Source organism: Trachypithecus francoisi, unplaced genomic scaffold (genome assembly GCF_009764315.1).
Source record: "Trachypithecus francoisi isolate TF-2019V2 unplaced genomic scaffold, Tfra_2.0 Lachesis_group3, whole genome shotgun sequence".
In the NCBI taxonomy this organism is placed as follows: Eukaryota; Metazoa; Chordata; class Mammalia; order Primates; family Cercopithecidae; genus Trachypithecus; species Trachypithecus francoisi.
In genome coordinates this window covers 69,998,074-70,024,667 of record NW_022681468.1, presented here as the reverse complement: position 1 = coordinate 70,024,667, position 26,594 = coordinate 69,998,074, and the positions used below count along the sequence as shown (strand labels likewise).

At 38.4% G+C, this 26,594-nt stretch overlaps 1 protein-coding gene across 17 annotated transcripts in view; it reads right to left on the bottom strand.

Moving 5' to 3' along the window:
- RALGAPA1 (Ral GTPase activating protein catalytic subunit alpha 1) overlaps window positions 1–26,594 on the bottom strand; it is a 323,646-nt gene that overhangs the window by 154,707 nt on the left and 142,345 nt on the right. For all 17 annotated transcript variants that reach the window (XR_004431673.1, XM_033188254.1, XM_033188250.1 and 14 more), the window contains 6 exons: window positions 24,597–24,790; window positions 24,258–24,356; window positions 22,944–23,099; window positions 21,467–21,595; window positions 8,937–9,062; window positions 5,562–5,620 (listed from right to left, as the gene is read on the bottom strand). Coding sequence is in view for 16 of the 17 variants with exons in the window: in XM_033188254.1 (XP_033044145.1) it covers window positions 5,562–5,620; window positions 8,937–9,062; window positions 21,467–21,595; window positions 22,944–23,099; window positions 24,258–24,356; window positions 24,597–24,790 (763 nt within the window). In the remaining variant the exon portion in view is untranslated. The remainder of the gene's footprint in view (window positions 1–5,561; window positions 5,621–8,936; window positions 9,063–21,466; window positions 21,596–22,943; window positions 23,100–24,257; window positions 24,357–24,596; window positions 24,791–26,594) is intronic.

Below are 26,594 nucleotides of genomic sequence, written 5' to 3'. Positions count from 1 at the left end.
GGGGAAAGAGCGGGGCCGTGGCAGACGCGAACGACTCTGTCTGACAGCTTTGGGGAGAGCCGTGGATCTCCTAACGCGGAGGTTGAGATCTGAGAACGGACAGACTGCCTGCTCAGGTGGGTCCCTGACCCCTGAGTAGCCTAGCTGGGAGACATCCCCCACTAGGGGCAGTCTGACACCCCACACCTCACAGGGTGGAGTCACCCCTGAGAGGAAACTTCCAAAGAAAGAATCAGACAGGTACAATCGCTGTTCAGCAATATTCTATCTTCGGCAACCTCTGCTGCTGACACCCAGGCAAACAGGGTCTGGAGTGGACCTCAAGCAATCTCCAACAGACCAACAGACAGTCCTTCTGACTGTCAGAAGGAAAACTATCAAACAGGAAGGACACCTATACCAAAACCCCATCAGTACGTCACCATCATCAAAGACCAGAGACAGATAAAACCACAAAGATGGGGAAGAAGCAGGGCAGAAAAGCTGGAAATTCAAAAAATAAGAGCGCATCTCCTCCTGCAAAGGAGCGCAGCCCATCGCCAGCAATGGATCAAAGCTGGTCAGAGAATGACTTTGACGAGATGAGAGAAGAAGGCTTCAGTCCATCAAACCTCTCAGAGCTAAAGGAGGAATTACGTACCCAGCGCAAAGAAACTAAAAATCTTGAAAAAAAAGTGGAAGAATTGACAGCTAGACTAACTAATGCAGAGAAGATCATAAACGAAATGACAGAGATGAAAACCATGACACGAGAAATACGTGACAAATGCACAAGCTTCAGTAACCGACTCGATCAACTGGAAGAAAGAGTATCAGCGATTGAGGATCAAATGAATGAAATGAAGCGAGAAGAGAAACCAAAAGAAAAAAGAAGAAAAAGAAATGAACAAAGCCTGCAAGAAGTATGGGATTATGTAAAAAGACCAAATCTACGTCTGATTGGGGTGCCTGAAAATGAGGGGGAAAATGGAACCAAGTTGGAAAACACTCTTCAGGATATTATCCAGGAGAACTTCCCCAACCTAGTAGGGCAGGCCAACATTCAAATTCAGGAAATACAGAGAACGCCACAAAGATACTCCTCCAGAAGAGCAACTCCAAGACACATAATTGCCAGATTCACCAAAGTTGAAATGAAGGAAAAAATCTTAAGGGCAGCCAGAGAGAAAGGTCGGGTTACCCACAAGGGAAGCCCATCAGAATAACAGCAGACCTCTCGGCAGAAACTCTACAAGCCAGAAGAGAGTGGGGGCCAATATTCAACGTTCTTAAAGAAAAGAATTTTCAACCGAGAATTTCATATCCAGTCAAACTAAGCTTCATCAGTGAAGGAGAAATAAAATCCTTTACAGATAAGCAAATGCTTAGAGATTTTGTCACCACCAGGCCTGCCTTACAAGAGACCCTGAAGGAAGCCCTAAACATGGAAAGGAACAACCGGTACCAGCCATTGCAAAAACATGCCAAAATGTAAAGAACATCGAGGCTAGGAAGAAATTGCATCAACTAACGAGCAAAATAACCAGTTAATATCATAATGACAGGATCAAGTTCACACATAACAATATTAACCTTAAATGTCAATGGACTAAATGCTCCAATTAAAAGACACAGACTGGCAAACTGGATCAAGAGTCAAGACCCATCAGTCTGCTGTATTCAGGAGACCCATCTCACATGCAGAGACATACATAGGCTCAAAATAAAGGGATGGAGGAAGATCTACCAAGCAAATGGAGAACAAAAAAAAGCAGGGGTTGCAATCCTAGTCTCTGATAAAACAGACTTTAAACCATCAAAGATCAAAAGAGACAAAGAAGGCCATTACATAATGGTAAAGGGATCAATTCAACAGGAAGAGCTAACTCTCCTAAATATCTATGCACCCAATACAGGAGCACCCAGATTCATAAAGCAAGTCCTTAGAGACCTACAAAGAGACTTAGACTCCCATACAATAATAATGGGAGACTTCAACACTCCACTGTCAATATTAGACAGATCAACGAGACAGAAAGTTAACAAGGATATCCAGGAATTGAACTCATCTCTGCACCAAGCGGACCTAATAGACATCTATAGAACTCTCCACCCCAAATCAACAGAATATACATTCTTCTCAGCACCACATCGCACTTATTCCAAAATTGACCACATAATTGGAAGTAAAGCACTCCTCAGCAAATGTACAAGAACAGAAATTATAACAAACTCTCTCTCAGACCACAGTGCAATCAAACTAGAACTCAGGACCAAGAAACTCAATCAAAACCGCTCAACTACATGGAAACTGAACAACCTGCTCCTGAATGACTACTGGGTACATAACGAAATGAAAGCAGAAATAAAGATGTTCTTCGAAACCAATGAGAACAAAGATACAACATACCAGAATCTCTGGGACACATTTAAAGCAGTGTGTAGAGGGAAATTTATAGCACTAAATGCCCACAAGAGAAAGCAGGAGAGATCTAAAATGGACACTCTAACATCACAATTAAAAGAACTAGAGAGGCAAGAGCAAACACATTCCAAAGCTAGCAGAAGGCAAGAAATAACTAAGCTCAGAGCAGAGCTGAAGGAGATAGAGACACAAAAAACCCTCCAAAAAATCAATGAATCCAGGAGTTGGTTTTTTGAAAAGATCAACAAAATTGACAGACCGCTAGCAAGACTAATAAAGAAGAAAAGAGAGAGGAATCAAATAGTCGCAATAAAAAATGATAAAGGGGATATCACCACCGACCCCACAGAAATACAAACAACCATCAGAGAATACTATAAATGCCTCTACGCAAATCAACTAGAAAATCTAGAAGAAATGGATAATTCCTGGACACTTACAGTCTCCCAAGACTAAACCAGGAAGAAGTTGAATCCCTGAATAGACCAATAGCAGGCTCTGAAATTGAGGCAACAATTAATAGCCTACCCACCAAAAAAAGTCCAGGACCAGATGGATTCACAGCTGAATTCTACCAGAGGTACAAGGAGGAGCTGGTACCATTCCTTCTGAAACTATTTCAATCAATAGAAAAAGAGGGAATCCTCCCCAACTCTTTTTATGAGGCCAACATCATCCTGATACCAAAGCCTGGCAGAGACACAACAAAAAAAGAGAATTTTAGACCAATATCCCTGATGAACATCGATGCAAAAATTCTCAATAAAATACTGGCAAACCGGATTCAGCAGCACATCAAAAAGCTTATCCACCATGATCAAGTGGGCTTCATCCCTGGGATGCAAGGCTGGTTCAACATTCGCAAATCAATAAACGTAATCCAGCATATAAACAGAACCAAAGACAAGAACCACATGATTATCTCAATAGATGCAGAAAAGGCTTTTGACAAAATTCAACAGCCCTTTATGCTAAAAACGCTCAATAAATTCGGTATTGATGGAACGTACCTCAAAATAATAAGAGCTATTTATGACAAACCCACAGCTAATATCATACTGAATGGGCAAAAACTGGAAAAATTCCCTTTGAAAACTGGCACAAGACAGGGATGCCCTCTCTCACCACTCCTATTCAACATCGTGTTGGAAGTTCTGGCTAGGGCAATCAGGCAAGAGAAAGAAATCAAGGGTATCCAGTTAGGAAAAGAAGAAGTCAAATTGTCCCTGTTTGCAGATGACATGATTGTATATTTAGAAAACCCCATTGTCTCAGCCCAAAATCTCCTTAAGCTGATAAGCAACTTCAGCAAAGTCTCAGGATACAAAATTAATGTGCAAAAATCACAAGCATTCTTATACACCAGTAACAGACAAGCAGAGAGCCAAATCAGGAATGAACTTCCATTCACAATTGCTTCAAAGAGAATAAAATACCTAGGAATCCAGCTTACAAGGGATGTAAAGGACCTCTTCAAGGAGAACTACAAACCACTGCTCAGTGAAATCAAAGAGGACACAAACAAATGGAAGAACATACCATGCTCATGGATAGGAAGAATCAATATCGTGAAAATGGCCATACTGCCCAAGGTTATTTATAGATTCAATGCCATCCCCATCAAGCTACCAATGAGTTTCTTCACAGAATTGGAAAAAACGGCTTTAAAGTTCATATGGAACCAAAAAAGAGCCCGCATTGCCAAGACAATCCTAAGTCAAAAGGACAAAGCTGGAGGCGTCACGCTACCTGACTTCAAACTATACTACAAGGCTACAGTAACCAAAACAGCATGGTACTGGTACCACAACAGAGATATAGACCAATGGAACAGAACAGAGTCCTCAGAAATAATACCACACATCTACAGCCATCTGATCTTTGACAAACCTGAGAGAAACAAGAAATGGGGAAAGGATTCCCTATTTAATAAATGGTGCTGGGAAAATTGGCTAGCCATAAGTAGAAAGCTGAAACTGGATCCTTTCCTTACCCCTTATACGAAAATTAATTCAAGATGGATCAGAGACTTAAATGTTAGACCTAATACCATAAAAACCCTAGAAGAAAATCTAGGTAGTACCATTCAGGACATAGGCATGGGCAAGGACTTCATGTCTAAAACACCAAAAGCAACGGCAGCAAAAGCAAAAATTGACACATGGGATCTAATTAATTAAAGAGCTTTTGCACAGCTAAAGAAACTACCATCAGAGTGAACAGGCAACCTACAGAATGGGAGAAAATTTTTGCAACCTACTCATCTGACAAAGGGCTAATATCCAGAATCTACAAAGAACTCAAACAAATATACAAGAAAAAAACAAACAACCCCATCAAAAAGTGGGGAAAGGATATGAACAGACATTTCTCAAAAGAAGACATCCATACAGCCAACAGACACATGAAAAAATGCTCATCATCACTCGCCATCAGAGAAATGCAAATCAAAACCACAATGAGATACCATCTCACACCAGTTAGAATGGCAATCATTAAGAAGTCAGGAAACAACAGGTGTTGGAGAGGATGTGGAGAAATAGGAACACTTTTACACTGTTGGTGGGATTGTAAACTAATTCAACCATTATGGAAAACAGTATGGCGATTCCTCAAGGATCTAGAACTAGATGTACCATATGACCCAGCCATCCCACTACTGGGTATATACCCAAAGGATTATAAATTACTCTACTACAAAGACACATGCACACGTATGTTTATTGCGGCACTATTCACAATAGCAAAGACTTGGAATCAACCCAAATGTCCATCTGTGACAGACTGGATTAAGAAAATGTGGCACATATACACCATGGAATACTATGCAGCCATCAAAAAGGATGAGTTTGCGTCCTTTGTAGGGACATGGATGCAGCTGGAATCCATCATTCTTAGCAAACTATCACAAGAAGAGAAACCAAACACCGCATGTTCTCACTCATAGGTGGGAACTGAACAATGAGATCACTTGGACTCGGGAAGGGGAACATCACACACTGGGGCCTATCATGGGGAGGGGGGAGGAGGGAGGGATTGCATTGGGGAGTTATACATGATATAAACGTCATGCACATGTACCCTAGAACTTAAAGTATAATAAAAAAAAAAAAAAAAAAAAAAAAAAAAAAATAGTTACAGTCAGTCTAAGACCTACCTTGCAGGACCAGAGGGCTCATCTCTTGCCGAGCTTAATACAGTTTTGATTATAAGTTCCTAAAATAAGGGGGAAACAGTGAACAGCAATGACTGAGATTTCACTCATTAATTCTACAAATATTTACTAAGTGGTTATTAAAGCAGTCTTTGTTCTCATGTACATATTACCATTAAAGAGACCAATATTATTTATAAAAGTAGCTAAAGTTTCAGAAATTTATAGCCAAAAGCATATGTTCAAAAAATAACATTTCTTCCTGATTAGAAGAGTGATAAAGGCAGATAATTAAAGTAGAATTAATAGCTCATAGGTATGAAGATTTTAAAAATTGTGAGAAATATCATTACAAGTCAGAACCAGATGGCTTCACCAGTGAATTCTACAAAGTATTTCAAATAAAGAATCTGAGAAGAATCCTTCTCAAACATTTCCAAAATACTGAAGATGAGCGAATACTTCAAAACTCATTTTAAGAGGCCAGCATTACCCTGACATCAAAGTCAGACAAAAAGCATTACCAGAAAAAAAAAATTAATTACAGGCCAATATCCCTGATGAATATAGATGCAAAAATCCTCAATAAAATACTAGCAAACCAAATTCATCAGAACATTAAAAGGGTCATATGTCATAATTAAGCAGGATTTATCACTGTGATGCAAGGATGGTTCAACATATACAAAGCAATAAAACTAATACATCATATTAACAGAACAAAGGACAAAAATCTTATTATGTCAATAGGTGAAGAAAAAGCACTTAAGTAGAATACATAGCTCAAAGGTATGAATATCCTTTCATGATAAAATATAAATTTTTTTGCATGAAAAATATGACATCCTTTCATGATAAAAACTCAACAAATGAGGTTGTAACTCAACAAATGAGGTTGTACCTCAACATAACAAGCCCAGATAACATCATAATCAACATCAAAAAGCTGAAAGGTTTTACTTTAAGATTAGGAACAAGATTAAGATGCCCACTCTCCCCACTTCTATTCAGCATAGTATTGGAAGTCCTCGCCAGAGCAATTAGGCAGAAAAAAGAAAAGGCATCCATACTGGAAAGGAAGAATTAAAACTGTCTCTGTCTACAGATGACATAATCTAATATATAAAAAACCCTACAGACTCCACCAAAAAACTATTAGAACTAATAAACTCAGTAGAGTAGCAGGAAACAAAACATACAAAAATCAGTTGTGTTTCTATACACTAACAGTGAACTATCTGAAAAAGAAATTAAGAAAATAATCCAATTTAACAATAGCATTGAAAACAACAAAATACTTAGGAATACGCATAACAAAAGAGGTAAAAGATCTGTACGTGGAAAACTATAGAACACTGATGAAAGAAACAGAAAAAGACAGAAATAAATAGAAACATATCTGTGTCCATAGATTACAGAATTATTAAAATGTCCATACAATCCAAAGCAATCCTACTTCTGGGTATACATATCCAAAGGAAATGAAATTAGCATGTCAAAGGGATAAGTGCACTGCTATGTTCATTGTAGAATTATTTACAATAGCCAAGATACGGAAAAAACCTAACTGTCCCCTGAAGGACTAATGGATAAAGAAAATGTGACACACCCACCCAAATACATGAATACACATACAATAGAATACCACTCAGCCTTTAAAAAGACGGAAATCTTGTCATTTGTGACAATACGAATCAACTTGGAGAACATGATGCTATGTGAAATATGAGAGGCAGAGAAAGACAAATACTGCATGTTCTCACCTACATGTGGAATATAAAAAGTTGAAGTCTTGGAAGCAGAGAGTAGAATGGTAGTTAAGAGGGGCTAGGGAGTGGGTGAAACAGGAAAATGTTGGTTAAAGGTTACAAAGTTTCAAATATGCAGGCTGACTAAACTCTGGAGACTTAATGTACAGCATGGTGACTACAATTAACAGTGACTACAGGTACCGGTATCGTACACTTGAAACCTGCTAAGACAGTAGATCTTGGTTTCTCTTACTCCTCCTCACCAAAAAAAGGTAACTATGTGAGGTGATGGATATGTTATTTGGCTTGATCTTTATCACACTGTATATGTGTATCAAGACACCATATTGTACACCTTAAATATGCGAAATTTTTGTCAATTTTACCTCAATAAAGCTAAGGGAGAAATATTCATCCTTAATAATTTGTAAAATATAACAATGAATTTTGAAACAAGTTAAAATATTAGTTAAAATTATGTAAATGAATAAAATATTTAAAGGGGAGGAAAAGAAAAGAAGAAATACAAGGGTAAAATATTGAACTGGATATATGTTTAGCAAATAGAGAAAAGAAAATTAGTCGATTAAGGAGTCAGAATACTTAGGCGAAAAGTAAGTCAAGATCTGTGCAATAAAAGATAAAGAGACATTCAGAAAAGGACAGAAACATCAACAGGGTCAAATATTACAGTGGCTCAGAAGAACAAAAATGCCATTAGATTTATGTTTTAAACACAAAAAAGGATATGCTCCTAATGAGCATTCAATCCTTTGTGTCTGGAGGATACTTCAATCAATAGAAAAAGAGGGAATCCTCCCTAACTCATTTTATGAGGCCAGCATCATCCTGATACCAAAGCCTGGCAGAGACACAACAAAAAAAAGATAATTTTAGACCAATATCCCTGATGAACATTGCTGCAAAAATCCTCAAGAAAATACTGGCAAACCGAATCCAGCAGCATACCAAAAAGCTTATCCATCATGATCAAGTGGGCTTCATCCCTGGGATGCAAGGCTAGTTCAACATATGCAAATCAATAAACGTAATCCAGCATATAAACAGAACCAAAGACAAAAACCACATGATTATCTCAATAGATATAGAAAAGGCCTTTGACAAAATTCAACCCTTCATGCTAAAAACTCTCAATAAATTAGGTATTGATGGGACACATCTCAAAATAATAAGAGCTATTTATGACAAACCCACAGCCAATATCATACTGAATGGGCAAAAACTGGAAGCATTCCCTTTGAAAATTGGCACAAGACAAGGATGCCCGCTCTCACCACTCCTATTCAACATAGTGTTGGAAGTTCTGGCCAGGTCAATCAGGCAGGAGAAAGAAATAAAGGGTATTTAATTAAGAAAAGAGGAAGCCAAATTCTCCCTGTTTGCAGATGACATGATTGTATATTTAGAAAACCCCATCGTCTCAACCCAAAATCTCGTTAAGCTGATAAGCAACTTCAGTAAAGTCTCAGGATACAAAAATCAATGTGCAAAAATCTTTGACAATTGTGTGGATTTCAAAAAGAAAAGAAATAATACAAATTTTATTGCATGTACTTTATGATTATAAAATAATTTGAGTGCTAAAAATTAGCATCTCATTTCTTACCTTAACATCTGTAAACTGAGACACAGCAACATCAGGAATGTTGGGATGAAGAGAAGGCAGTTCACAACATAAGTTGGGAAAGCAAACCAAAGATCCCAGAAGAACTTGTGCTTCTACTCTTGGTGCCTATGTATCACATTTTCAAAAAGTTTAAAAATATACTGGTGTTATGAAATTATCAGAAAAGATGCTTTATTATCCAACTACATTAGACAGGGAAGTGATATATAAAACAAAATTTAAAAAGGAAAGGGAAAACACAAAAAGATTTAAGTTTCCATTTATACTTTCCACATGAACTAGTGTTATTCTTAATAAATGCAATAAACAAGTAGCACAGCTTTCCTCAAATTGGCCACAGTTAATAAGACTGTAAAAACAAATATACTTTATCTACAAGCATCAATTCACCCTAATAATAAATAAAAATATAAATAATTTTAAAGGTAACTCACACATTGTGACATATTGTTCTAATTAGCTGATGACTTAATTTTACTAGATTATATTTATTACCAAGCATGAATAAAGAAGAAAAAACATTAACTATATGAAAGAGGAACCAATCTAGATGGTTTTTATGATATTATGCACATAAGAAAATCACTGCCTATACCACTTTAGAAGCAACATTAGAATTTGTCTGGACTGCCGATGAAGGTAAATTTTCATCTTTTTTCCTTAGCTGTATTTAGCCATTTCTGAAGTATCAACACTGAACAATTCTTTTTTCTGTTCTGCCTTCTTACATGCCCACCAAACATCAACATCCTCCTACTAATATATTGTTTTATTTACTAAAATATCTGCAAATTGATTTATATGTTTAATAACACCTAACAAAAATGCTAAGCACAAATCTATTAGAAATATAATACTTCTATTCACATAAATTAAGAACCAATCTCCAAGAGGATTTCCACATCTGAATAAATATTGTAATAGAGGCAATGGTGTAATACTCTATCATATGATTGTCAACAAAACAACTCGTTTCCAGATTAAAAAACAATCTGGATTTAAAGATACAAGGTAACAGTATAAAAGGGCAGAGTGAACTCACATCTACCATTCCAATTTAAAATAAAAGTTATCTTATACAAATGAAACTGATCTTAAAAATCAGTATTTAATGAAAGAGATTAGCTGAGAGTTTTTCTATATAAGTAGATGAGGTAACTGGGAATATTCAGCTATGTGGATATAATGAGGGCAGACGTGGAATGTGATCATAATTAAGAAAAGCAAAACTAAACCAATTATTCCATTATCGAGCTTTCTATGTAATACAGTCTGTCTTAAGGGCTGGAGACAAGAAGTTAGCTAAGACACTGTACTTATCCTTAAGAAGTTTACAGTCCAGGGAGAGAGAGAGATTTGTAAACAAACAATTAAAATACCGGCTCATGTAATATAAAATATGCAGGCAAATCCATAAAGACAGAACATAAATTTGAGTTACCAAGAGTTTGGGGTAGGGAGATGTATATGAGCATTTCTTTGGTGATGATGAAAATGTTCTAATATTGACTGTGATGATGAGGGGGTGGGGGGCAGACAGCATTAACAAAAGGGAGATGATATGAATGATATCTAAAATAAGAATACAAAGAGCAAGAGTTGGACTAGGTGTTTCCTCCTTTTTTTTATTATACTTTAAGTTCTAGGGTACATGTGCATAACGTGCAGGTTTCTTACATATGTATACTTGTGCCATGTTGGTGTGCTGTACCCATCAACTCGTTAGCATCCATCAATTTGTCATTTATATCAGGTATAACTCCCAATGCAATCCCTCCCCCCTCCCCCGTCCCCATGATAGGCCCCCATGTGTGATGTTCCCCTTCCCGAGTCCAAGTGATCTCATTGTTCAGTTCCCATCTATGAGTGAGAACATGCGGTGTTTGGTTTTCTGTTCTTGTGATAGTTTGCTAAGAATGATGGTTTCCAACTGCATCCATGTCCCTACAAAGGACAAAGGACGCAAACTCATCCTTTTTTATGGCTGTATAACATTCCATGGTGTATATGTGCCACATTTTATTAATCCGGTCTGACACTGATGGACATTGGGGTTGATTCCAAGTCTTTGCTATTGTGAATAGTGCTGCAATAAACATACGTGTGCATGTGTCTTTATAGCAGCATGATTTATAATCCTTTGGGTATATCACCAGTAATGGGATGGCTGGGTCATATGGTACATCTAGTTCTAGATCCTTGAGGAATCGCCATACTGTTTTCCATAATGGTTGAACTAGTTTACAATCCCACCAACAGTGTAAAAGTGTTCCTATTTCTCCACATCCTCTCCAGCACCTGTTGTTTCCTGACTTTTTAATGATTGCCATTCTAACTGGTGTGAGATGGTATCTCATTGTGGTTTTGATTTGCATTTCTTTGATGGCCAGTGATGATGAGCATTTTTTCATGTGTCTGTTGGCTGTAGGAATGTCTTCCTTTGAAAAATGTCTGTTGATATCCTTTGCCCACTTTTTGATGGGGTTGTTTGTTTTTTTCTTGTAAATTTGTTTGAGTTCTTTGTAGATTCTGGATATTAGCCGTTTGTCAGATGAGTAGATTGCAAAAATTTTCTCCCATTCTGTAGGTTGCCTGTTCACTCTGATGGTAGTTTCTTTTGCTGTGCAGAAGCTCTTTAGTTTAATTAGATCCCATTGGTCAATTTTGGCTTTTGCTGCCGTTGCTTTTGCTGTTTTAGACATGAAGTCCTTGCCCATGCCTATGTCCTGAATGGTACTACCTAGGTTTTCGTCTAGGATTTTTATGGTATTAGGTCTAACATTTAAGTCTCTAATCCATCTTGAATTAATTTTCGTATAAGGAGTAAGGAAAGGATCCAGTTTCAGCTTTCTACTTATGGCTAGCCAATTTTCCCAGCACCATTTATTAAATAGGGAATCCTTTCCCCATTTCTTGTTTCTTTCAGGTTTGTCAAAGATCAGATGGCTGTAGATGTGTGGTATTATTTCTGAGGACTCTGTTCCTTTCCATTGGTCTATATCTCTGTTTTGGTACCAGTACCATGCTGTTTTGGTTACTGTAGCCTTGTAGCATAGTTTGAAGTCAGGTAGCGTGATGCCTCCAGCTTTGTTCTTTTGACTTAGGATTGTCTTGGCAATGCGGGCTCTCTTTGGTTCCATATGAACTTGAAAGCAGTTTCTTCCAATTCTGTGAAGAAATCATGGTAGCTTGATGGGGATGGCATTGAATCTATAAATTACCTTGGCAGTGTGGCCATTTTCACGATATTGATTCTTCCTATCCATGAGCATGGTATGTTCTTCCATTTGTTAGTGTCCTCTTTGATTTCACTGAGCAGTGGTTTGTAGTTCTCCTTGAAGAGGTCCTTTACATCCCTTGTAAGTTGGATTCCTAGGCATTTTATTCTCTTGAAGCAATTGTGAATGGAAGTTCATTCCTGATTTGGTTCTCTGTTTGTCTGTTACTGGTGTATAAGAATGCTTGTGATTTTTGCACATTAATTTTGTATCCTGAGACTTTGCTGAAGTTGCTTATCAGCTTAAGGAGATTTTGGGCTGAGACAATGGGGTTTTCTAAATATACAATCATGTCATCTGCAAACAGGGACAATTGACTTCTTCTTTTCCTAACTGGATACCCTTGATTTCTTTCTCTTGCCTGATTGCCCTAGCCAGAACTTCCAACACTATGTTGAATAGGAGTGGTGAGAGAGGGCATCCCTGTCTTGTGTCAGTTTTCAAAGGGAATTTTTCCAGTTTTTGCCCATTCAGTATGATATTGGCTGTGGGTTGTCATAAATAGCTCTTATTATTTTGAGGTATGTTCCATCAATACCGAATTTATTGAGTGTTTTTAGCATGAAGGGCTGTTATATTTTGTCAAAGGCTTTTTCTGCATCTATTGAGATAATCATGTGGTTCTTGTCTTTGGTTCTGTTTATATGCTGGAATACGTTTATTGATTTGCGAATGTTGAACCAGCCTTGTATCCCAGGGATGAAGCCCACTTGATCATGGTGGATAAGCTTTTTGATGTGCTGCTGAATCCGGTTTGCCAATATTTTCTTGAGGATTTTTGCATCGATGTTCATCAGGGATATTGGTCTAAGATTTTCTTTTTTTGTTGTGTCTCTGCCAGGCTTTGGTATCAGGATGATGTTGGCCTCATAAAATGAGTTAGGGAGGATTCCCTCTTTTTCAATTGATTGGAATAGTTTCAGAAGGAATGGTACCAGCTCCTCTTTGTACCTCTGGTAGAATTCAGCTGTGAATCCATCTGGTCCTGGACTTTTTTTGGTGGGTAGGCTATTAATTATTGCCTCAATTTCAGAGCCTGCTATTGGTCTATTCAGGGATTCAACTTCTTCCTGGTTTAGTCTTGGAAGAGTGTAAGTGTCCAGGAAATTATCCATTTCTTCTAGATTTTCTAGTTGATTTGCATAGAGGTGTTTATAGTGTTCTCTGATGGTAGTTTGTATTTCTGTGGGGTCCATGGTGATATCCCCTTTATCATTTTTTATTGCGTCTATTTGATTCTTCTCTCTTTTCTTCTTTATTAGTCTTGCTAGCGGTCTGTCAATTTTGTTGATTTTTTCAAAAACCCAACTCCTGGATTCATTGATTTTTTGGAGGGTTTTTTATGTCTCTATCTCCTTCAGTTCTGCTCTGATCTTAGTTATTTCTTGCCTTCTGCTAGCTTTTGAATGTGTTTGCTCTTGCTTCTCCAGTTCTTTTAATTGTGATGTTAGAGTGTCAGTTTTAGATCTTTCCAGCTTTCTCTTGTGGGCATTTAGTGCTATAAATTTCCCTCTACACACTGCTTTAAATGTGTCCCAGAGATTCTGGTATGTTGTATCTTTCTTCTCATTGGTTTCAAAGAACATCTTTATTTCTGCCTTCATTTCGTTATGTACCCAGTAGTCATTCAGAGCAGGTTGTTCAGTTCCATGTAGTTGAGCAGTTTTGATTGAGTTTCTTAGTCCTGAGTTCTAGTTTGATTGCACTGTGGTCTGAGAGACAGTTTGTTATAACTTCTGTTCTTTTACATTTGCTAAGGAGTGCTTTACTTCCAATTATGTGGTCAATTTTGGAATAAGTGTGATGTGGTGCTGAGAAGAATGTATATTCTGTTGATTTGGGGTGGAGAGTTCTATAGATGTCTATTAGGTCCCCTTGGTGCAGAGATGAGTTCAATTCCTGGATATCCTTGTTAACTTTCTGTCTCGTTGATCTGTCTAATGTTGACAGTGGAGTGTTGAAGTCTCCCAATATTATTGTATGGGAGTCTAAGTCTCTTTGTAAGTCTCTCAGGACTTGCTTTAAGAATGTGGGTGCTCCTGTATGGGTGCATATATTTAGGATAGTTAGCTCTTCCTGTTGAATTGATCCCTTTACCATTATGTATAGCCTTCTTTGTCTCTTTTGATCTTTGATGGTTTAAAGTCTGTTTTATCAGAGATTAGGATTGCAACCCCTGCTTTTTTTGTTCCATTTGCTTGGTAGATCTTCCTCCATCCCTTTATTTTGAGCCTATGTGTGTCTCTGCATGTGAGATGGGTCTCCTGAATGCAGCAGACTGATGGGTCTTGACTCTTTATCCAGTTTGCCAGTCTGTGTCTTTTAATTGGAGCATTTAGTCCATTTACATTAAGGTAATATTGTTATGTGTGAACTTGATCCTGCCATTATGATATAACTGGTTATTTTGCTCATTAGTTGATGCAGTTTCTTCCTAGCCTCGATGGTCTTTACATTTTGGCATGTTTTTGCAATGGCTGGTACCGGTTGTTCCTTTCCATGTTTAGGGCTTCCTTCAGGGTCTCTGTAAGGCAGGCCTGGTGGTGACAAAATCTCTAAGCATTTGCTTATCTGTAAAGGATTTTATTTCTCCTTCACTGATGAAACTTAGTTTGGCTGGATATGAAATTCTGGGTTTAAAATTCTTTTCTTTAAGAATGTTGAATATTGGCCCCCACTCTCTTCTGGCTTGTAGAGTTTCTGCCGAGAGATCTGCTGTTAGTCTGATGGACTTCCCTTGTGGGTACCCGACCTTTGTCTCTGGCTGCCCTTAAGATTTTTTCCTTCATTTCAACTTTGGTGAATCTGGCAATTATGTGTCTTGGAGTTGCTCTTCTCGAGGAGTATCTTTGTGGCATTCTCTGTATTTCCTGAATTTGAATGTTGGCCTGCCCTACTAGGTTGGGGAAGTTCTCCTGGATGATATCCTGAAGAGTGTTTTCCAACTTGGTTCCATTTTCCCCCTCACTTGCGGAGATGCGCTCTTATTTTTTGAATTTCCAGCTCTTCTGCCCTGCTTCTTCCCCATCTTTGTGGTTTTATCTGCCTCTGGTCTTTGATGATGGTGACGTACTGATGGGGTTTTGGTATAGGCATTCTTCCTGTTTGATAGTTTTCCTTCTAATAGTCAGGACCCTCAGCTGTAGGTCTGTTGGAGATTGCTTGAGGTCCACTCCAGACCCTGTTTGCCTGGGTATCAGCAGCAGAGGTTGCAGAAGATAGAATAGTGCTGAACAGCGAGTATACCTGTCTGATTCTTACTTTGGAAGCTTCCTCTCAGGGGTGTACTCCACCCTGTGAGGTGTGGGGTGTCAGACTGCCCCTAGTGGGGGATGTTTCCCAGTTAGGCTACTCAGGGGTCAGGGACCCACTTGAGCAGGCAGTCTGTCTGTTCTCAGATCTCAACCTCTGTGTTGGGAGATCCACTGCTCTCTTCAAAGCTGTCAGACAGAGTCATTCGCGTCTGCACAGGTCTCTGCTGCTTCCCCTGTTGTTATTTAGCTGTGCCCTGTCCCCAGAGGTGGAGTCTACAGAGACAGGCAGGTTTCATTGAGCTGCTGTGAGCTCCACCCGGTTCAAGCTTCCCAGTGGCTTTGTTTACCTACTTAAGCCTCAGCAATGGCGGGCGCCCCTCCCCCAGCCTCGCTGCTGCCTTGTGGTTAGATCACAGACTGCTGTGCTAGCAATGAGGGAGGCTCCATGGGCGTGGGACCCTCCCGGCCAGGTGTGGGATATAATCTCCTGGTATCCCCGTTTGCTTAAAGCGCAGTATTGGGGTGGGAATTACCCGATTTTCCAGGTGATGTGTGTTTTAGTTCCCCTGGCTAGGAAAAGGGATTCCCTTCCCCCTTGCGCTTCCCAGGTGAGGCGATGCCTCGCCCTGCTTCAGCTCTCGCTGGTCGGGCTGCAGCAGCTGACCAGCATCGATTGTCTGTCACTCCCCAGTGAGATGACCCCAGTACCTCAGTTGAAAATGCAGAAATCACCGGTCTTCTGTGTCGCTCGCGCCGGGAGTTGGAGACTGGAGCTGTTCCTATTTGGCCATCTTCCTCCGCTCCCCCCTTTTTTTTTTAAGAAGGAGTTTCACTCTGCCGTGTAGGCTGGAGTATATTGGCACGATCTCGGCTCACTGCAACCTCTGCCTCCCAGGTTCAAACGATCCTCCCATTTCTCCCATCTCAGACTCCTGAGTAGCTGGGATTACAGGCGTGCACCACCACGCCCGGCTAATTTTTCTATTTGTAGTAGAGATGGAGTTTCACCACATTTGCCAGGCTAGTCTCAAACTCCTGACCTCAAGTGATCTGCCTGTATCAGCCTCCCCAAAGTGCTGGGATTACAGGTGTGAGCCACCACGCCCAGCCTGGACCGGCTATTTCCAACACCATCAGAGGAAATGAATTGTTTTAACCTTATTATGGAGATATATTATGCTTGATTCTTGCAATGATTTCGTTTCCTATGCAGTCTTTCTCAACAGGTATCCCTCATATGAACCAGAGAATGCAAAAAATGACTATATTCTACATTTTCTCAAGGATGTTACATAATGCACAGTATTAGATACATAAGACAGAAATTAATTAGTCATTTGAAATGGATTAGTTACATAAAATAGATGCCTTATGACATTAGGGCTTAATTCTCCTGCAGAATCTTGAAAAAAGCTGCAGGAAATGTGCTGACTAGTCATCTGGAATAACCCATTGAATACTACTAGTTTTCACAGTAAATTAATAAAAAATGACATTGGTTTATATATTGGCATCTTCTGAATTCTATCAAGTTTTGCTAGTATCCAAGAGATTTATAGTCTATGTACTTTGATTATACTATAACCCTGTGACTTGTTTACCATCTCTAGTTTGTCTTCCATTAATTTACTCCCAGATTAATACTTATTTAATAATCTCAAAGGATGGATTCAGTCATCTCTCTCACCACTTTAAAAAAACTTAACTGTGGCTAGGCACGGTGGCTCACGCCTATAATTTCAGCACTTTGGGAGGCTGAGGCAGGCGGATCACAAGATCAACAGATCAAGACCATCCAGGCCAACATGGTGAAACCCTATCTCTGGTAAAAATACAAAAATTAAGTGGGCATGGTGGCGTGTCTGTCGTCCCAGCTACTCGGGAGGCTGAGGCAGGAGAATCGCTTGAACCCAGGAGGCGGAAGTTGCAGTCAGCCGAGATCGTGCCACTGCACTCCAGTCTGGTGACAGAGGGAGACTCCATTTCAAACAACAACAACAACAACAACAACAACAACACTTAACTGTTTGTCTAATATAGCATTATAATCTGATTCCTGGCATTCAAGACCTTTCAAAAATATAGTCTAAAGCAGTGCTTCTCAATCTTTAATGATTTTGCCACTTACTTGTGATTTAGTTAAAATGCAGATTCTGATTCAGTAAATAGGTCTGGGATGGGGTCTGAGATTCTGCATTACTAATAAGCACCCAGATCATGCTAAATGTTTCTGATGTGCAGATCACACTTTGGGTAGCAAAGATCTAAAGTACCTTTCTAAGGGGACCTTCATACACTGTTGGTGGGAATGTAAATTAGTATAGCTGCTATGGAGAACAGCAAGGAGGTTCCTCAAAAAATCAAAAATAGAACTTCCATATGATCCAGAAATTCCACAATTGGGTGTATATCCAAAAGAAAGGAAATCAAGATATGAAAAAGATACCTACACTCCTGTGTTTACCACACAGTAATCACAACAGCCGAGACATGGACTCAACCTACGTGCCCATCAACAAATGAATGGATAAAGAAAATGTGGTATTTATACACAATGAAACATTATCTAGCCATGAAAAAGAACAAAATCCTGTCATTTGCAGCAACATGGGTAGAACTGGAGAACATTATGTTAACTGCAATAAGCCAAACACAGAAAGACAAATGCCACATGTTCTCCTTCATATGTGGGAGCTAAAGTGGATTTCATGAAGATAAGAGAATAGACTGGCGGTTACCAGAGGTCCGGAAGCAGGGAAAGGAGGAAAGAAGCGGGAAAAAAATAATATAAATGTATTTAAAATGTAAGGCTGGGTGTGGTGGCTCACGCCTGTAATCCTAGGACTTTGGGAGGCCAAGGTGGGCAGATCACCTAAGGTCAGGAGTTCGAGACAAGCCTGGCCAAAATGGTGAAACCTCGTCTCTACTAAAAATACAAAAATTAGCCCGGCATGGTGGCAAGTGCCTGTAGTCCCGCTACTCGGGAGGCTGAGGCGAAAGAATCACTTGAACATGGGAGGCAGAGATTGTAGTGAGCCAAGATCACATTACTGCACTCCAGTCTGACTGACAGAGAGAGACACTGTCTCAAAAAAAAAAAAAAAAAAAGGTGTATATTAAAAAATGATAGCTCAGGTGCTCATGCCTATAATCCCAGCACCTTACAAGGCCAAGGCAGGGAGGATTACTTGAGCCCAGGAATTCAAGACCAGCCTGGGCAACATGGTGAGACCCTGTTTCCATAAAAAGTTAAAAACATTACCAGGCACGGTGCCTGGGACTATAGGTGTGTGCCTATAGTCTCAGCTACTTGGGAGGCTGATGTGGGAGGACTGCTTAAGCCCAGGAGGTAAAGGCTGCAGTGAGCCTCGATTGTGCCACTGCACTCCAACCTGTGCTACAGAGCAAGACCCTATCTCAAAAACAAAACAAAACAAACAAAAAAATTAATTGAAATTATAAAAATGGTAAACTAGATATGTATATTTTATCTCAATAATTTTTTTTAAATAAAGTACCTTTCGATTCTTTTTGCCTATTACACTCTTACAGATTAACTAGCTCCTAAACAAAATGGATTATTTGTCATTTCTTGAATACATCTCACTCATGCCTGTTTACCTCTGTCTGGAATACTGTTCCTCATCTCCATTTTTACTTAAACAAATACTACTAATCTTTCAGGGACATATTCATATATATTTTCCATGAAACCTCCATGATATCCCTAAACAAATAAGATCTCTCCATTCTCTGAATTACCAAATAATTTTAACAAACTTATATTGCACATATAAAGTGTCAAATAACGTTCCAATCATGTTACAAATCCTTATAAAATAATCCTATGAGGCAAGTTATCTTTATTTTTTTGTTTTTTATTTTTTTTGAGACAGAGTTTTGCTCTTGTTGCCCAGGCAGGAGTGCAATGGTGCGATCTCAGCTAACCGCAAACTCCGCCTCCCGGGTTCAAGCGATTCTCCTGTGTCAGCCTCCCAAGTAGCTGGAATTACAGGCATGCGCCACCATGCCCAGCTAATTTTGTATTTTCAGTAGAGACGGGGTTTCACCATGTTGGTCAGACTAGTCTTGAACTCCCGACCTCAGGTGATCCACCCGCCTTAGCCTCCCAAAGTGCTGGAATTACAGGCATGAATCACCGTGCCTGGCCATCTTTATTTTATAGATGAAGAAACTGAGACACAGAGACATTCAGTAACTTGCCCAAGGTCACACAGCTCATAAGTCGCAGAGCCAGGATTTGAACCCAAGCAGGTCAGCTCTAGACAATGCTTTTAACTACTATGCTGTGCTCCTCTTATTGGTACCTATTTGATGCCCTACATTCTGGAGTTGTTAATATACTTCTCCATATCCCCAGCAGCAGGCATTATGTTGCTTGAGCACAAAGTATTATCCAATTTATTCTATATCCCTCTTAATTTCACCTACAAAAACATTCTGTACACAAGGGGAGGGGGAAGTTTAATAACCACAAAAGAGCTCAGTACAATGTTGAGTATACACTAGGTACTAAATGAACACATATTCAATAACTAACCAAGCATGGTGCTATGTTAGGCTCTGGAGATACCAAGATGAGTAAGACATGATTACTGTTTTCAGGGAACTGGAAAAACAGGGTTATACAGCTATAAATACCGCTGCTGCTTTGTCTGTTTCCACTAGGTGACTGTATCGTTTCATGGCTTTAAATATCGTCTATAAGCTAATGTTGCCCAGCTTTTATTTTCAGTCCTGACATGTCCCTTGAGTATATGCAATTATTCTTTTGACATCTTCCTCATGGATGTCTAATACGCATCTTACTAGGCCCCAAATAGAACTCCTTCTGTTCACTATTGATCTTTCACTGTTGCAGCTTAACAATGAAATAAGGTATGTTAAACTGCTCTTCAAGTTACACAGTACTACACAAGTATGTTTTTCTCACAAAAACCCTTAGTTTTTTCTAGTAGACTTCCAGTTATTATTTTTCATTTACATTTTGCTCCAGAGTGATCCTTCCAAAATATGAATTTGATCATTCAGTCCTTGCTTAAAATCCTTCAGTGGTTATTCATTCCTTCCTTAGGCTTGCATCTAACATTTTCAGCATTATTGCCTTCCTCTCTAGCTCACCTCTGCCACTTATAGATGAACATATGCCATTTATACCAATTTACTTAGCATTGTCTCACAATTCCACGACCATATGAAAATCTTCATATGCAGTTTGTGAGTTTACTCCTGGCTGGGCGCGGTGGCTCACGCCTGCAATCCCAGCACTTTGGGAGGCTGAGGTGGGCGGATCACAAGGTCAGGAGTTCGAGACCAGCCTGACCAACATGGTGAAACCCCGTCACTACTAAAAATAGAAAAATTAGCTGGGTGTGGTGGCGTCTGCCTGTAATCCCAGCTACTGAGGAGGCTGAGGCTGGAGAATCACTTGAACCCGCGAGGCGGAGGCGGCAGTGGGCTAGGATCGCACCACTGCTCTTCAGCCTGGGCGACAGAGTGAGACTTCCATCTCAAAAAAAAAGAGAGGGTGAGTTTACTCCTAGGACATATGTCCTCCTATGGTGGTTGTCTTACCACATTTTTTAAAAAAAATATAATTGTTAAAGACAATATATATTCAGGGTGTACAATACGATGATTTCATACACATATACACTGTGTGATGATGACTCACCATTGTTTCTTACCTCTTGCTATAGTCCATTGCTCTTTCTTTGCTTTCTTCCCTCCGTTTTAGATTTCCTCAACTTTAAATCCTGTTTTGCTTATCAGATTTTACTGATTTTAGTGCTCTCTTACATTTCAGAATTTCTTACTTTTTTTAATATAGGAGAAGCAATCAATTCCAACTAATTTACAAAATTTCCTGAATATCATCTTATGTTTTATCAACTTTGTTAGTTGAATTCTGGCTAACTAAAGTTTGTTATATGATAAGGAACAGGAAATGACTTACATTGAGAAAAGCTGAAGAAGCCACTCTACCAGCTGCTACAATAAAATCCATAATAAGCATTGTGGCACCAGGCAAACCAAGTGAAAAAAACTGAGGTGAGCAGTGTTTGATGATTGTATTGACAATATCCTTAGAATAAAGAAGGAAAAAAGAATATCACATATGTAATCTTGAGTATCAGCTAATCAGTATCATTAAAAATAGATAATATATGAAATAATAAAAAAGGTAATTACTGTACGTTGGCTAATTGGAAAGACTAATTTCAATTCTTCCAAATAATCCATGCTTAATATTATATTCTATCAATGGAAAGTAAACTGAAAATACATTCATTTAACTGGCATAAATAACAGCATTTTTTTCACACTACAGATTAAGGAAGGCTCTTTGCTTCAGAAGGTTAAAAGTACAAGACCCACACAATGTAAAACTAAACTGCATAGCAGTTTTCTCCTGTCACCTAGTTGCTTCTGTGCATCTGTGCAATAACTCTGGTTTCTGAATCCACATGACCTGTTACGCGACAATGGAAAGATTCTCTTTTTAAAATAAACTGAAGTCCTTTAATGATAGGTATCTAGCCTCAGAAATCTAGACCTAGGCACCTTTAAGGGAATGTTCCTAACCTGAATATTCATTTACTTTGTCTTTGGAATTTACTATGAGGATACAGTGTATTCAGTTGTATTATTCAGTACAACTTATCTTAAACAAAAGCTCTCTTTTTCTAGTAATCAAGAGAGTTATTTTACTTGAGACATGTTTACAAGGTAGCACACTAATTTTAAATTAATGCAAAAAGTTTTTTCATTTTTCAGAAAGAGATATTATCATCTTTTAATATTAATATACTCTCTAAATGACCTATGAGTTGATCATATTAGGATAAACATATTTACATTATTTTGACTTGCAACCTCCTACACTTTTTAGTTTATGGCCGAGATCAAGACTCCCAAAGTAATTCTAAGGTTACATTTATGACTATTTAATGATTATAATTCATATAATTATCAAATCAATGTAACTGTCACTATGCCAATATAATTGACAGTAATAAGAAAATGTGATGTGCTGATTCTTAGACTGCAAAAAACTTGACTGTTGCATGACTAGATAAACAACTCCATATGCCTCAAGTATCAATCACAAAATGCCTAAGAGTAGGTACATTAGAACATTAAAGGAAGGTGTCAGCCTCAGCAAAGGATGTTTTAATTGCTTCAAAAAGTGAACTGGTTGGTACAACATTAAAGATGGAGAACTACCTCAATTCTCTACCTATAATAATAGCTTGATTTTCAACTGTATTTCAAGAACAAATAAGGTCATAAAATTGAAGTAAATTGTATATAAATCACTAAATAAGGGGGAGAGTTTAACTTCTAGACCTTAAAAGGCAAGAGTTAAACAGAATCAAGAATGAAAGATAATACGATATAAACTACTTCTTAGATAATATATATATAGTTACCTGGTCAATATGAAGTAATCCACAATGCATTATATTGTAGAAATGTGTTAAAAAATCTCTATTTGGAGAAACATCTTGTCTTCTTTTCATTGTATTACAAATAAGTTTATATGCATGTAATTTACCTTGTTTATATTTGTCAGTCAACATGGTTGCCTAAAATTAAAAGATCAGTTTTAATGTTCAAAAAGAAATACTATTTGCTAAATAACTTAAGCAACTGAATATGGCAAACAATGTATATAATCTCATTTATTTCCATGTTGGCCCAATTTCTTTAATGAACTAAAAATCAGGATTACTGAAATTATCATCATCCAAAATGATACAATGTAGGTATAACCATAAACTGTCCCACTTAGGAAAATGTACCAAACATATCAATACTTAAAATAATTAAATATTTTGGCTGGGCACAGTGGCTTAAGCCTGTAATCCCAGCACTTTGGCAGGCCAAGGCAGAAGGTTCTCTTGAGGCCAGGAGTTTGAGACCAGCCTGGGCAACATAGACAGACTCTGTCTTTACAAAAAAATAAAAAATTAGCCAGGCATGGTGGCACACGCCTGTAGTAGTCCCAGCTACTCGGAAGGCTGAGGTGGGAGGATTGCTTGAGCTCAGGAGTTCAAGGCTGCAGTGAGCTGTGATCGTGCCACTGCACTCCAGACTGGGTGACAGAGCGAGGCCCTGTCTTTTAAAAAACAAACAAAAAAGAATTAAAACTTTTTTTTTTAAGATGGAGTTTTGCTCTCGTCACGCAGGCTGGAGTGCAATGGCGCCATCTCAGCTCACTGCAACCTCCGCCTCCTGGGTTCAGGCGATTCTCCTGCCTCAGCCTCCCAAGTAGCTGGGATTACAGGCGCCCACCACCATGCCCAGCTGATTTTTTGTATTTTTAGTAGAGACAGGGTTTCACCATGTTGGCCAGGCTGGTCTCAAACTCCTGACCTCAGGTGATCCACCTGGCTCAGCCTCCCAAAGTGCTGGGATTACAGGCGTGAGTCACCTCACCAGGTCACAACTTTTAATACACAGCATACTCTGTGATACAACTCAAAGTTTATAATTCAGTTAAATACAACACAGACATACCTCTCTATATTCACTTTTGTTTTATGAAATAATCAACAGCAATATATCCTGAGTAATTTTAGCATGCTCACTCTCTTCTCTATGTAATGCCTAATGACTTCCTAAGGATACTGCTTAAAAAGTTAAGTGCTCTAGGAGTCTATATAATAGCCAAAATCTCTATAAAATGTTTAAGAGTTACTAAATGAAAAATTTTAAACTCATATTTTATATATTAAGCTTACCTTAAAAAGCCAAGGTGTAAGAATTCTCAGTGGAGGAATTAAAACTGGTGGAGAAGGGGAGGTCAGATTATCAGTTGAAATGCCGAGGTTATCTCTAATCTGTAATTTTCAAATAAAAAGCAACAAACTTATGAAAACTCTTCTCTCTTCCGGTTTACCTTAAACTGAAGTTCAAATCCAGTTTCTACACTTATTATTTAATTACAATTAAGTGACTTCAGCATGCCAGGTACCAGTTTATCTATAGTCAAAAAGGGTGTCACAAATGTTTTCTAAGGCTTCTTCTATTTTTAAATATTTTTATTTTCTTCTCCACTTATATCCTCTATTTCTTTTTACCTTAGCTAGATTCTGCCAAAGTTCACAGAGGTAATCAAAAACTTGAGCATGTATTTCAGGATCCATGATTGAATTTACATCTCCCAAAATGCCTAGCATTCTTCGCCACATTACAGTAGCAACATCAGCATGCCATCCAGTCAGAGTACCTCCTGCCATCACACTACAACATTCTGATGGAAATTCACTAATTTCTGTAGAAAAAAAATATATAGTGTCAGCCATTTTTCAGAGAACTGAACATAAAACCCCCCAAGAAACCAAGCTAAATTAACAATCTTAAATATCTACAGAAGTGAATAAAAGAAATGTCAACATACATTGTTTGTTCCTGATAAGGTCAAAACCTCACTTATTATTATGAGATAATAAGGAATTATTATAAGATAATTATTATGTCAACAACTAGTTATTCAATAGTGCTTCTATGTAACTACTACTCACTTTGCAGACAGAGAGATTTCTATCTATGTCAGATAGAGAAATCTATGCTGTATAAAAACATCAAATTTATAAGCACATATTCTCACTTTTATCTAACAGCTACTTCAGGTTATATCATCAAATTAACGGAAAACCTCAGGCTAAAGGCAGATCATGTAGGAAGCCTTCATAAGCCTTTTCTTTGTAGCTACATCCCAGACCAGCACTAAGAGTTAGCATAATGGCATGAAAAATAAACTTTTTTTTTTTTTTTTGAGATGGAGTCTTGCATTCTCTCCTGGGCTAGAGTGCAATGGCACAATCTCGGCTCACTGCAACCTCTGCCTGCTGGGTTCACGCAATTCTCCTGCCTCAGCCTCCCAAGTAGCTGGGATTACAGGTGCACACCACCATACCCAGCTAATTTTTTTGTACTTTTAGTTGAAACTGGGTTTCACTATGTTGGCCAGACTGGTCTCGAACTCCTGACCTAGTGATCTGCCCACCTTGGCCTCCCAAAGTGCTGGGATTACAGGCGTGAGCCACTGCACCCGACTGAAAAATAAACATTTTAACTAAAATTTAAACATAATCAAAATTACCAAAATTATATTTTGCCTACTAATACTGGCAAGATTATAAGAAACATAGGTAAACTTAGTTCTAGTCTCTTTCTGCTACTAATTATGTGTTATAAAAGTTATTTAATAACCTCTCTAAGGATACATGTCCTCATCTGTAAAACAGATGGTTTTGCTAGATATCATTATAGGTTGCCTCCAGCTTTAAAAAAAATCCATTATTCTACTCAATATATATAATGGAAAAGGCTATAGAAAATAATTAAAAAGTCAATAGAGATATCTACGCATCTAAAGAACTTTGGGAACTAAAAATTTTGTAGACTGAAAGAACCATAAAGTTATGATTTCTCACGCTTGAAAACATTCCAACATATTGAGAATTTATAATAACTTAATTCTTAGTACATATGTATTCTTTACTCCTAATGGTTAACTTTTTTTCTCTTTGCATATAAAGTATACAACTGACTGTATTATTAAAAAGGTACTAGTCTTTCTCCATTACAAAAAAAAAGGCTTCTTGTGTAAAGCCACTAAAACAAACAAACGAAACACACTGAAGTGTTAACCATTGTTGCTAATGCCTCCCTACTCCAGAGCACCTTCATAATACAATGATAAATCAACTGATTTGCCTCTACCTTATCCTTCTCAAAGCTAACAAAATTTTAAATGATTAAAAAGCAAGCAATAATGTGTGGTCTTTGATTAAATTCTTTTTTTTTTTTTTTGAGACAGAGTCTCACTGTCACCCAGGTTGGAGTGCAGTGGCACAACCTCAGTTCACTGCAACCTCCACCTCCCAGGTTCAAGCAATTTTCCTGCCTCAGCCTTCTGAGTAGCTGGGATGACAGGCGCGTGCCACCATGATCGGCTAATTTTTGTATTTTTAGTAGAGATAGGGTTTCACCATGTTGACCAGACTGGTCTCAAACTCCTGACCTCAGGTGATCCACCTGCCTTGGCCTCCCAAAGTGCTGGGATGACAGGC